The sequence below is a fragment of the Malaclemys terrapin genome, chromosome 6 (assembly GCF_027887155.1).
Source record: "Malaclemys terrapin pileata isolate rMalTer1 chromosome 6, rMalTer1.hap1, whole genome shotgun sequence".
Classification (NCBI taxonomy): domain Eukaryota; kingdom Metazoa; phylum Chordata; order Testudines; family Emydidae; genus Malaclemys; species Malaclemys terrapin.
In genome coordinates, this window is record NC_071510.1 from 103,350,643 (window position 1) to 103,364,018 (window position 13,376).

A 13,376-nucleotide genomic window follows, 5' to 3' on the forward strand; every position below is an offset into this window, starting at 1 on the left:
GAAGGTGCAAAGTACGTGCAAACCATGTATTGCTACTAACTAAATTTCCCAGATTTGTTTATCATGACTAGAAATAGGTATTCTGGCTGAAATCCTGGCTCCACTGAAGTCAGCGGCCAGGCTCCCAATTAAATAGGGTTGGAATTTCACCTCCAGAAGTGTTTTTGGTTGCAGTAAATGTATCTTGACAGGAAGACAGGTGCTCAATTGCAGCCTAGCTTGGGGCATTCCTCAATAGTGCATATTCCATATTATTTACTGTCAATTACTTTAAATAAAGTTATTTCCTGCCTAGTTTCTAGGTGCATTCCATGCAACAAAACACACAACTTTTTAATCAAAATACAACAATTACATCTCTATTTAAAATTCCTAAACAGCAAAACCAATTTTTTTCTGTTTATTCCGATTTGCAGTAATTTCTCCATGAATTTACAATACCACAGCCTGAGTTTTGACAGGAATTAAATGGTATTTGGGTAACACATGACATTTTGAATAATGTTATAAGCACCTGTCACCCATTTCTATCAAAATTGGGACTTGGGACAAATGTTTTAACAATAGTCTGGCTGAGAGAAAAATACTTTATACATAACATTAGTATCTAGATAAGTGTTTAAATATCCTAAGTAGTTTTGGATTTTAGATTGAAAAATACACTATGGAGGTAATTTTTGAAATCATTGTATTTGGTTTGTAAGTCTAATTGATTCACAAATTTTAAGGCCAGAAGGGGCCAAGGAACATTATGATTATGTAGTCTGACCTCTTACTATGTCAAGGAGGTTCTTAATGTATCATGTAAAAGGTTATAATTTGGAGTAAAAATCAACAGGATCTTCAGTAAATATAGTTTCAACTGAGCTTCAATGGCATTCATAGATTCAGTGTAACAGTACACAATGTGTTTGTGTAATGTCAGTAATATGATGTAGATTTTTTTTCATATGCTAAACCCATTGCATATTTGTTCATCATCCTCAGCATAATTATCTTTATTCCTTCTTCCCTCCCTCAAAAGGAAGCTTATTTTTGGAGGACTGTATGGTCTTCCCTTTTCTTGTTCCATCCTCCAGTCTTTTTTGAGAGCAGTTACATCTTGTCTTTTTTTCTTATTTTCCTTTGCTACTCTCTATGTCCACCTGCAGGAGAGTTCATTCTGGGTGGCTGTGGGAAACTGTTGCCCTTTTTCAGCAGTAAGGACTCAGGTTTCCTAACTCAATTTCATATGGGAAATTATATTCTATTTAAAAATCCCTTCAAATTTTGTTTGGACAGGGCCTTCTTCACCTTCTTACCTGAACTGTTGGATAATGTTGGTGTGCACTGTTAAACAGGTAGCACATTTTACCTTGTAGCAGGCTGCATTTCAGGAGTAGCTAAATTGATTCACATAAAATATTAATAGTTTGGAAAATGTTTTAAGATACTTGTGTATAGTACCTTTCCTTTAGGTGTGGGACATAATTCTTATTTTCTATGTCAGTGAAGAAAGTGTCTGCTTCTGAACATGCTAATTAGGTCCAGTAAAATTGCCCTTAATAATGTGGCGTATGGGTATTTGCATGTTCTCACGCATGTGATTATATAGGGTTTTTTTCGTTGTAATGGATAATGCAGATACAAGCATTTTTGTCCAGCAATGAAGGGACTAATTGAACACACCAAGTTATAATGAGTTGGTCCAGGTGTTTTGTAAATTGCAATACATTAGGAAAATTAATAGTGTTTAATAACCATGAAATCTACACTTCCATCTCTATGATTGTGGTATAGTAGGGCAGGTGTTTGTGTACTGAATTGGGAAATAAAGAATACAGGAATATGACCCCAATATGATTAAAGGCTATTTCTTACTCTTCATTTTCTCCATTTATATGTAGCACATATTGAAAAGGGACTGAACACACACAGAGATATAGTAGCATAAAACAACTATGAAAGATTGAAGAAAAATTCTTGTGAAATTTCTCATTTGAAGATGCTTAAATATTACATTGACAGATATCTTAATATAGATTAAATTATATGACATTAGATTAAATAGATGAAATAAAGATATAAAGCTGGTTTTTATACCTGGACATCTCCTTCACTGCACAGTGTACCATATATGGAGGTGAAAATTTGGGGAATTGTGCTCTTGTAGGTATTATAGTATAGTCTAAGGGGTAGGATTCATGGAATCTGTTCTGTTCTGTCATTGTCTTCTGCATGACACTGGGAATTTAGCATTTTTATGCCTTAGTCTGCTTATCTGTAAAATGGTAATAACTGCTTTCACTGGTGACGCATAATTCATATTTGTTAAGCACTTAAAGATCCTCAGGTCAAATCTTTAAATCATGATTTGAGGACTTCAGTAACTCAGCCAGAGGTTATGGGTCTATTACAGGAGTGGGTGAAGTTTTGTGGCCTGCAATGTGCAGGAGGTCAGACTAAATTATCATGATGGTCCCTTCTGGCCTTAAAGTCTATGAATCTATGAAAGGCACTATAGAAGTGCAAAATATTGGCATTATATGTGGAATATGGTGATGTGATTTTATATTATAAATTAATCCCAAAGTATAGTAAGAAAATCACAATGTGCTTGCCTCTCTTTAGTTTGCTTGGATGAGAAAATCTCATGTTGTATTACCTGAATTTCATCTAAATAATTTGTAATTTCCCCCCCCAGATTTTCCATATGACATATGATCTGGCTAGTGCTGTGGTGAGAATCTTTAATCTAATTGGAATGATGCTACTTCTTTGCCACTGGGATGGTTGTCTTCAGTTCTTAGTACCATTACTTCAGGATTTCCCACCAGATTGCTGGGTGTCCCTAAATGGTATGGTTGTAAGTATTGTTCATTTTTCATTGTGTTTTTCAAACATTCTTCTAAATTGTCAGTAAACTGCTAGTTACTTTTTTTTCCATTAAAAAGTTTATATAGTAATACATTGCACTACATGTTAATATTTAAGATTGCCTTTTTCTTTTGTTGGTTGACTGACTACTAACTTTTTGTAACCCGAACCTCCGAATCACAGCTAGAACTAGTTGTTTTCCATGACTGTTCAAAATCAGAAGATCTTTCAGTTTTAAAATCGTCTTTATCTATCAATCCCCACTCTCTCAGCAAACTACCTAGAAGAAAGTTGGATGAAGTTTAAAAAAGACCAGTAGGTAGGGCTGGCCAGAAAAGATTTCCATTTTACAAAAAATTCAAAATTTGATTTTGTTCCAAAGCGGCGACCAGGGCCTCCCGGGCGGGGGGGGGGGGGAAAGGGGGAGACGACAAGTGGGGCAATTTGCCCCGGGCCCCACGGGCTCCCACGAGAATATAGTATTCTATAGTATTGCAACTTTTTTTTATGGAAGGGGCCCCCAAAATTGCTTTGCCCCAGGCCCCCTGAATCCTCTTTGGGCAGCCCTGGTGGCAACAGGAGAAGGTGAGAAACAGCATGTCTAATTGAGAGCTGGGACTTGAATCTGGGTCTCCTACTCACCTGGGATGTGGGAGACCCAGGTTCAAGTCTATGCTTTGAATTGGGCATAGCAGACGCAGAGTCTCCAGCATCCCAACTAACTGCCCTAACCACCAGGTACCTGTATGTTCTGGGCTCTTGCACTCTCCTTCTCACTCACCAGAAATGACATCCTGGGCCTGAAAAATCTTAACTATGAACATTTTGTCAAAAAACTGGAATTTTTCAACAGGAAAAGGTTTTGTAAATTATCCCACCAGGTCTATTAAAAAGACATTTTACCCATGTGTTATTAGTCCAGTTTTGCCCTCAGTTACATGAATACAACATCCTTTAAACCAAATCCTGAAGTTGTTTCCCAATTTTTTCCTTAGCATTTACTCTGGCCAAATTTCCATGGAAAATTTTCCTAACAAACAGTGAGGAAAAATTAAGGATTTACTTCACTTGGAAGATTGTGTGTGTGTGTGTGTGTGTGTGTGTGTGTGTGTGTGTGTGTATGAAGTGCTAGTTCAAGGGCAGAACTTGGCTGCATTTGTGTTACTTCTCATCTGTTGTAAGAGAAATGGAGCCACACAGCTTTGATAACTGTCTTGAAGGCTGACAGCTTCAAAGAGCTAGGTGGTGTTTGTGTTGAAGCCTTCAGATGATGAAGAATAGTTGATACACTTGGAAATCTGTTAAAAAGATGCTAAAATTAAACTTTTCCCATTTTAATATATTCCACCATTAGGATTTCTTATTATTATGTGGAACAACACAATATTGCGTATGTGGAAGGGGAAATGTGATCAAGGTAAAATAAAAACAAAAACAAACAAATCCATTTAGAAATAGATAAGCCAAATGTCACAGAAACTGGGCAAATTGTCAAGTGAATGAATCCAATAAATGGAACAATTTTTGGCAGTGTCTGTCTCAGTTTGTTGATGGTACAGACAACATCAAGGAAGTGTTTAAGCAAGGAATCTCTCTGCTGGGATTTGAACCAAAAAGCCTCAGATCTAAAAGCAGCAATTCTACGCTACTGATACTCAATGGAGCCACACAGCAAAACAAACAAACAAAAAATCCCTTTAGTTGTCAATAGTGGCAGCACTTATATTTTGTTTCATACCTTTTGTTACTAAAATACGTCATTATATGCAACCACAGTAAGAATGGACTAAGTTATTTGGCCTTATTTTCAGCTAATGAAAGCCTTGCAGGTTTGAAATGAGGCTGTTGTTTTGAGAACGTTTCCAAGCTCATGTTTTTCCAGAGCCAAACACTATGCATATAAACAGCTTTACTGAAGCCCACCATTTACTGAGCACATTATTATATAAAAGGGAGAGAAAGACAGTACAGAGACAGGTACACAATAGTGTAAGCACAAATGCTTGTCTCGTTCAGCAACTAGAAGTTGATCCAATAAAAGATATTACCTCACCCACCTTGTCTCTCTAAAATCCTGGGACCAACAAGGCGAGAACAACACTGCAAAGAGACAGCCTCCCACCCCCAACCTGTCATTTCTAGAATTTAAGAGCTGAAGAGGGAGATGTTCTTAATCAAAGAAAAAATATTTTATACAGATATCTTTGTGTTCGTATGAAGCATACAAAGGGGCAAATCATTTTTTTCAAATTCGAGAAATCATTTTATAGTCTTTTACTTAAAAGTAAATACAATTTTATATAGCAAAAATAAATTTCAGGAATAAAGGAGGAAAATCTTTTTACTGAATAAAAGAATGTCAACCAGATGTTTAGAAAATGCCTGTAAGAAGAAAAGTGGGAAACAATATCCCTACACTGTTTCCACTACCCATTTTGGTACAAATTCATTGGTGGCATAAGTTGGTGCAATGCAAATCAATGTAGTTGTACCCACAACCACCATGTTTTTTCGTCTGACTTCTTGTATAGCACAGGCCGCAGCTTCCTTGCATTCATTCCTGTTTGAACTAGTGTATATCTTTTGGATAATTTTAAAATCAAGGTTGGATGTTTATCTGTAATGGAGAATTCACCACAACTCTTGCGCTAACGGTTGTTGTAATGCTTAATTAACCTCAATGTTAAAAATGTGCACCTTATTTCTAGTCTGAATTTGATTAGATTCAACCTCCAGCCCTTGGATCTTGTTATAACTTTGTTGACTAGATTGAAGAGCCAATTATCAAATTTTTGTTCCTCACTTAAGTACTTGTAAATGTCGATCAATCATCCCTTAAACTTCTCTTTGTTAAACTGAAGGGATTGGATTGCATGAGTCTGTCACTATGAGGCATGTTTTCCAATCTTTAATCATTCTCATGGCTCTTCTCTGAACCCTCTCCAATTTATCTACATCCTTTTTGAATTGTGGACCTCAGAGCTGGACACAGTATTCCAAAAGCAGTCACCACAGAGCCAAATACAGAAGCAGAATAACCTCCCTACTCCTACGCAAGATTTTCCTGTTTATATATCCAAGGACTGCATTATACCTTTTGGCCACAGTGTTGTACTGTGAGCTCACATTCTGCTGATTATCCACCAGGACACCAACCCCTCCCTTTCCCCCCTCTCCCAAGAAGTCCTTTTCAGAATCACTGCTTCCCAAGATAGAGCCCCCCTATCTTGTAAGTATGGCTTCAATTCTTTGTTCCTAGATGTATGATCTTATATTTAGCTATATTGAAACACACATTGTTTGCTTGAGCCCAGCTAACCAAGAAATCTAGATCACTCAGTCTCATTAACCTTCACCCTTCATTAGTTACTGCTCTATCAATTTTTGTGTCATCTGTAAACTTTATTAGTGATTATTTTTATGTTTTTCTTCTAGGTCATTGATAAAAATGTTATATAGGGTAGGGCCCACAACCAATCCCCGAGGAACCCCACTAGAAACACACCTGCTCAATGATTCCTCATTTACAATTGCATTTTGAGATCTATCAGTTAGCCAGCTAGCCAGCATTTTTAATCAATTTGGAATGTGCCAAGTTAATTTTGTATTCTTCTAGTTTCTCAATCAAAATGTTCTGTGATACCAGGTCAAGTGTCATACAGAAGTCTATGTATATTACATCAACACAATTGCCATTATCAATCAAACTTGTAATTGCATTAAAAAAGATAATTAGTTTTGACAAAATCTGCTTTGCATAAGACACTGATGATTGACATTAATTATATTACCTTCCTTTAATTCTTTCTTAATCAAGCCCCATATCAGCCATTCTATTATTTTGCCAGGGATTAATGTTACACTTAAATTCCGGTAATTACCTGAGTGGTCCCAAATATCCTTTTTACATATTGTCACAATATTAGCTTTCTTCCAGAAATTCCCCGCCTGTATTATAAGACTTATTGAATAATCAACATTAGTGGTCCAGAGAGCTCCTCTGCCAACTCTTTTAAAATGCTTGAAGCCTGTTGTCTGGACCTGCCAATTTAAAAAACTTCTATCTTAAACTGCTGTTTAACATTCTTCTTAGTTATTGTTTGAATGGAAAGTATTTCTTCATCATCATCATCTATGAATATATCATCTGGGCTTCTTTCCCCAAATACAAATATTTATTGAACATGTCTTCCTTTTCTACATTATTATTGACAATTCAACCCTTTCCATCTAGTAATGGAGCAATACCATTGTTAGGATTCCATTTGTGTCTTTCTCAGGCTGAACTTTTCTAGAAAGTTACAGCCAAAATGGTTCAGCCATTTCTGAGAATAAGGGGAAAATGTTTTTTGAAAAGGTAAAAAGAATGTGGATGGTATTTTCTTTGAGAAGGTCATGGAACTTATAATATGGCAAAGGAGTGGCCTTTGTGCCTTTTGCCATCTCCAGGAATCCACCCAAATTTGGCTAATTTATAAGCCTTTGAAAAATTTCAATGGTCAGTAGAGTAGGTAAACTCTTCAAAGTTTATCCTCACTGAGCATGCTTCATCCCCTCACAGCTCCTGTGTGTGACTGGGCATGGGGAAGGAGTAGATTCACCAGGCTCCATGTCAATAGCTGAGACAGCACTGAGGGATTGAAAGGGAAACTGTGACTAGGAGTGGGGTGGGGGGAGGGAAGACTGGGAATGGTTAGGTAAAGAGGCAGGAGGGAAGACTGGGACTGGTTGGGCAAGGAAACCAGAGGATCTAAGGGAGAGGGGAGGCTGTAACTCATTGGGCAGGGAGACTGGGGCTGATGAGGGAAATGGGGAGCAGATGGTATTTGGAGCCAGTTGGGAGGGAAGACTGAAATCAGGGGAGAAACTAGGGGAAGACTGGGACTAGTTGAACAAGGAGACTGTAGCTGGGACTCAGTGTGGGAGGAATGGGACAGGGAAGAACTGAGACTGGCTAGGCAAATACACTGGGACTAGGAGCCAGGGAGGAGTGTGTGTATGCTTAGTGGGGTGAACAAGATTGGATGAGGAGACTGGGGAGAGAGAGAAATGGGCAGCATGTGGGAGAACAACTGGCAAGCCAGCATGGAAGGGAGAGACAACTGATGAGGAGCTGGGAGGGAAGAATGAGGACTGGCTGGGCAAGAAGACTCAGATGGGGAGCCCAGAGAGGACAACTAGGTCTGCCTTGGCTAGGTGACAGACTGGGATAAAAAGCCTGAGGAGTGAAGAGTTGGTTTGAGAAGAATGGAACTTGGAACAAGGAGCTAGGGATGGAGAAAAGACATCACTAGGACAGAGGAAGGTTGCAGGAGACAAGAAATTAAAGACTATCACAAGGGGGTTGGATTAAGACTTAATTAATTCTGGCATTTCCAAACTTTTGAGTGCTTGACTTGTAATGTTACTGTTCTTTTAATGTGAGGTGTGTGGGTATTGTTGTGCATAATAAGTGTATATAACATGTTAAAGAAAATGACTGCTGGTTGTGGTGGCGACAGTAAAGAGACCAGTAACAAAGATGGAAACAAGGATCTGCCCGTGTACATTACATGATCTCTGTTTGGTGCTTAGGTACCATGGTGATGAACATGGTGTAAATGAGAGAGAGAAATATAGTGGATGTTGTGACAGAAAAAATAGCAACTCTGCGTCCAACAAAAAGCCCATTGTCTCAATGGGCAATCAAAATATAAAATCCAATGTTATTTTCTCAACAAAGAAAAACAGCAGGGTTTAAGCCAATCTCTAATTAGAGATTTTGATGAGGCCTTCACAAGCACAAATTTTACCCCACATCTCTTCTATGGGATTTCTTGTACCTTCCTCTGGATCATCTGGCGCTGGCTGCTATCAGATGCAGAACACTGGACTAGTTGTATCATAGGTTTGGTCTAGTATGGCAATTCCTTTGTTCCTATGTAACATCTATTCTGTCTCTGACAATGGCCAATGACAGATATTTCAAAGGAAAGTGCAAAATCCTCATGTTTCATCAGACTACACAAAGGGACATTTCTCTATAATTTAGCTGATGATAAAAATGAAGATTTATAACCTTCGTAATTTTATCTTAGTTTATGCAACTGATGATGGTGGTATTCTTACTCAAACAAATCTGTACCCCACATTACATTTTAGCTATTTGTCTCACAAATATTTCCTTAACCTCCTTGATAGTGTCTGGGCGCAGCTGTCCCTCCATCTGTCTGGGGGGAGGCCACACACCCTCGCTACAAGGCCTCTGGAGGGGCACAGTTCAGGGGGGAATTAACACCGGGGCCTCTGCCACTCAGCGGGATAAAGCAGTCAGTAACCTCAGAGCCCAGGCCCTCAGGCAGGGTGGGGCATCAAACAGAGAACTCTATACTGCAGTTAGGGCAGAGCAGTAATGAGTCTAGGCACCCAGGACCTCCAACAGGGTGGAGCACCAAACAGTTAGCGGGCTCTTGCCTGTAGTCAGGGCCAGGCAGCAAACAGTCGGGGGTTCTGGCTCTGGCAGACCACCGACAAACACAGGCCTTTTGGCCTAGACTGGCTAGCCTGCTGCCCGCAGGTGGGGTGCAAAGGCGCAGGGAGACCCGGGCCCACCCTACTCCACTGGGTCTCAGCCCAAGGCCCTAACAGTGTCAGAGTGGTCCACCATGGGCTCAGCAGGGAATCCGGCCGCAATACTCTGACCGACTGTCAGTCAGCAACACAGCCAAACTATATTTGGCTTTCATGGGCCATTTCCTACACTCCGTGAGTCCCAGAGTCGTCGTTCATCTCATCAGTGTAAACAACTAAAGGCAGCTCCAATATTTCCTTGGCGCCCAGCGGCTCCGGCCGTCCCTCCGGGTCTTGGGCGCTGTACCGGCTGCTGTCAGATCCGACCTCCAGCAGCGGGTGGGAGACGTCCTTCTCCTCTGGCAACTCCTGTCCAACTGAGCTGGAATGCCTGCCTTTTATATTTCTAGTTCTTGTCCCGCCCCTCTGCTTCTAGCAGGGTGGGCATGGGTGTCCTGGCTCTGCCCACCAAGGGGTGGTCGTGGCTGTCCCTCCGTCCATCTGGGAGGGTGGCCACACCCCCTCGCTACAGTGCCCTTCACAATTTGGTGGTCTTGCTGATCCATTGAGTGTTCTCTGGGTTTACTATTACTGGTATACAGTAGTTAAAGAAGATCTTACTTTTTTCTGGCTATTTTTTCCTGTTGGAATTTTTTTTATCGTCATTGTTCAGCCACACCCCACCTCCTGTGTTTCTTAGGCTTAGTGGTTGGATTTTTCAGAAATATCCAAGTAAGTTTGAAAGTCAGCAAAAACTTCTCATCTTGGAAACTCCAGAAAAGGAAATATTCTGAGAATCAATTGTTTAAGGTACCAAGTTATAGTTGCAACAAACTATGTCCAAAGGTGATTTTCAGCTAATGTCTGCTTAAAATCATCCATCTTTGCTGCTCCAGATTTTATTGTTCTTCGATCTCTCCTAACTAGAGATGAGCCTCAGCTACAATGTCCATCTCTGGATCTGGAGCTTGACTTTTCCATCATTTGTAGGTAAAGATATTTGGATCTGGTGTTTTTGTTTGGCCCATTGGAAGGAATAAGATCAACTGTGAAGTTCAGATCTGGACCTGAACATCCCCAAAGCTAGGAAATGTGCAGATGTGGGATTTTGCTTTGGCTCTTTCTCTACTCTCAACATTCTGCATTCACTGTTATTTCTCTGTTACAGACAGTGGCGGATTAGCCACTGAGCAAACGGGTCCACGCCCAGGGGCCACAGCCATTTGAGGGGTGCCTGAAAAAATGGGCGCCCCGACCCGCTCTGCCCACCTGTCGCTGGAGAGCAGGGTTGGGGCGCGGGGGCTTGCCCAACTCCGCCAGCCTGGTGCTCCTGCTGGGAAGTGGGGGAAGCCCTCATGCCCTGATCCTGCTCCCCAGCAGGAGCACCGGGTGGACATGGCAGCCCTGACCCTGCTCTCCGGCAGGAGTGCCAAGCTGGTGGAGCGGGGCAAGCCCCCGTGCCCTGACCCCTCTCCACAGCAGGAGCAGCAGGCAGGCAGAGTGGGGCAAGACCCCTTGCCCCAATGCTATTTCTCCACCAGTAGCATTGGGGGGGGACCCTCACTTGCTCTGGCCCAGGGCCCCACAAATCCCTATTCCACCTCTGGTTACAGAGACCATTAGTGAGCACTTAACCTTATGCTGGTATTTGTATAACCGAAGTTATCCATAATGATTCTTATTCCCTTTGGGGGAGGGGAAAATAAAATCAACTGTGCTGGGATCCCCGGGGTACTGTTGTGCCCTCTTAACTCTCTAGCCTGGACTGTCTCTCACAATGCTTTGCTAGTGACAAGCAGGAAGCACCTCCAGGCACTGCTATCACTCAGCATAACAGCATATGGAGCCCCTTACCCAGCTAGATTGCATGAATGTTCTCTGAGCTACTCATGAATCACAAAGGGAAAGGCACCAGCCAATTCCCCCCAGCTCCCCAGCCTTGCATCCCAGAATTGTAGTCTTGAAGCCTGACCAGTGTGTGTTTATTACCCAATCCGCCCCTCCCTCGATGTGGAGAGGACACACACTAACCTTTGTAAACTAAACTGAGATTTCCCCAGCACTTCAACCAAAACACACTGTTTTAGGTAAAAACATAAAACATATTTATTAACTCAGAAAGATAGATTTTTAGATCATTATAAGTGGTAGGCACAAAAGATCAGAGATAGTTACCAAAAACGACAAAAAATAAGCATGCAGTCTAAATCTTAAACCTTATTACACTGGGCAGTATTTACATCAAGCAGTTTTCTCACCTCACTGAATGTTATAGTTCTTAATACACAGGTTTCCACTTTTAAGCCTGGGACCAGTCTACACAGTTGAAGTCTTTGTCTTCCCAGCATTCTTATTATTTCCAGCATAGCTGGGGGAGGAGAAAGGCCAAGGCATGGTACCACTGTCCCTTGTTTTATACCTTCAGTCCTTGTGCCTGGAAAATATTAGCACAGACATGTCTGGTGGGCTTTGCTGAATCACAGAGTTGGGGCAATCCCCTATTGTGTGATGCTTGTGCAGCCCTCTTATAGCATTGTAAATCCCTTGATTACAATTCTCCTGCTGATTAATGGTCGCTTAACGTCGTCCTGGGAGTGGTTCACCTCCTTCATTGTCACTGGCAAACTTACAACATGTTTCAATAACAAAATCTCATAACTTCACACATACTAACAATTTACATATTTGGACAGGAGAATGGGTTTCAGCAGATCATGACCTTTCATATGATATCTTACATGGCATACTTCGTATGAAATATCTCATGATTCTATGACAGGGGTGAATATGGGGGTTCCAGTGCTGCTTTGAGGTACAGAGTGCCACATCAACCTAATTTCCACCGCTATGACTTCACCTTCTAAAACATGGAATTCCAAATCACTTATGTTTTTCTTTCCAAGTGTTTCATATGGGTACCATATATAGACACTTCTTTTTTATTTGCAATGTTATGGACATTTATCAGCTTGGTCAGGTCTTTGTTCACCTCTTTGTCTTTTCCCATTCCAACTATAATTGCTGTCCATATTGTCACTTTTTATTCCTGTTTATCCTAGCAAATTTTATTTGTTCATATGAGACGTCCTCAACATCCACTGGCTTTTCCTACGATCTTCCAAAAAGCCTTCATTTTCATTGCCAGTTGTCTGATTCCCTTTTTGTTAAGATTGATACTATGCTCACCTCTCAACATCACTTTTAATCTACAAACCCTATTTGTCCATTCCTATGTACCGAATCAGGAGCATTTCACAGAAGGTTATTGTGGAGGCTTTGGATTTAAGACTCTTCCCTAATACTATAATTTTGTCTTCCAGGACATCTCCCTTTGTATTTCGTAAATCCTTCCTACCGATATACATCATCTATGTTTTGCCTCCTTGTTGTAACTCCTCTGCCGCATTGTGACATTTCACATCTCCCTTGTCTAAGATAAAAACAAATGCATTAAGAACACTTTTGTGTGAATATATTGCATTTATATTTGTGTTACCTAGCCAGCACCAGTATAATAAACAATATTTTATCTATTTGATCTAAATAAAAAGATGACAATACAAGACTCTAGCCACCTTATCATACAACTAATTTTACTCCAGCACCAAAGCAGCAGTAAAATAACTGTTCAAAAGAAACCTGCCACCTGCAAAAAAGGGTTTTTTCCACCCTTCATCATTCTGGAGAATATACTCTGAGCTCCCTCCAAAACCCTATCAAACAAAGGTCTTTTGTAGCCTGCTCAGTCCCAAATGTTTGATCAAACATTATATACTATTGCAGAAGTACAATATTTGTTGGTTTCATGATAGTAATTTTATATAGAGTATTATTGTAGGAGTCCTTTGCCTTAAGTTGTCAGAGACAAATGTTTGCAGATATCAAGTTACATCTTTAATGATAAGCAGCACATTTGCTGACATCACCTTTTGCAGCTTTCCTGACAAAATAGTGACATATCTTCAAATATG

At 40.5% G+C, this 13,376-nt stretch overlaps 1 protein-coding gene across 1 annotated transcript in view; it reads left to right on the plus strand.

Moving 5' to 3' along the window:
• The window catches only part of HCN1 (hyperpolarization activated cyclic nucleotide gated potassium channel 1), a 314,353-nt gene that overhangs the window by 159,943 nt on the left and 141,034 nt on the right, over positions 1-13,376 (plus strand). The window contains exon 3 of the mRNA XM_054033158.1: positions 2,684-2,845. Within this exon, the coding sequence (XP_053889133.1) occupies positions 2,684-2,845 (162 nt within the window). The remainder of the gene's footprint in view (positions 1-2,683; positions 2,846-13,376) is intronic.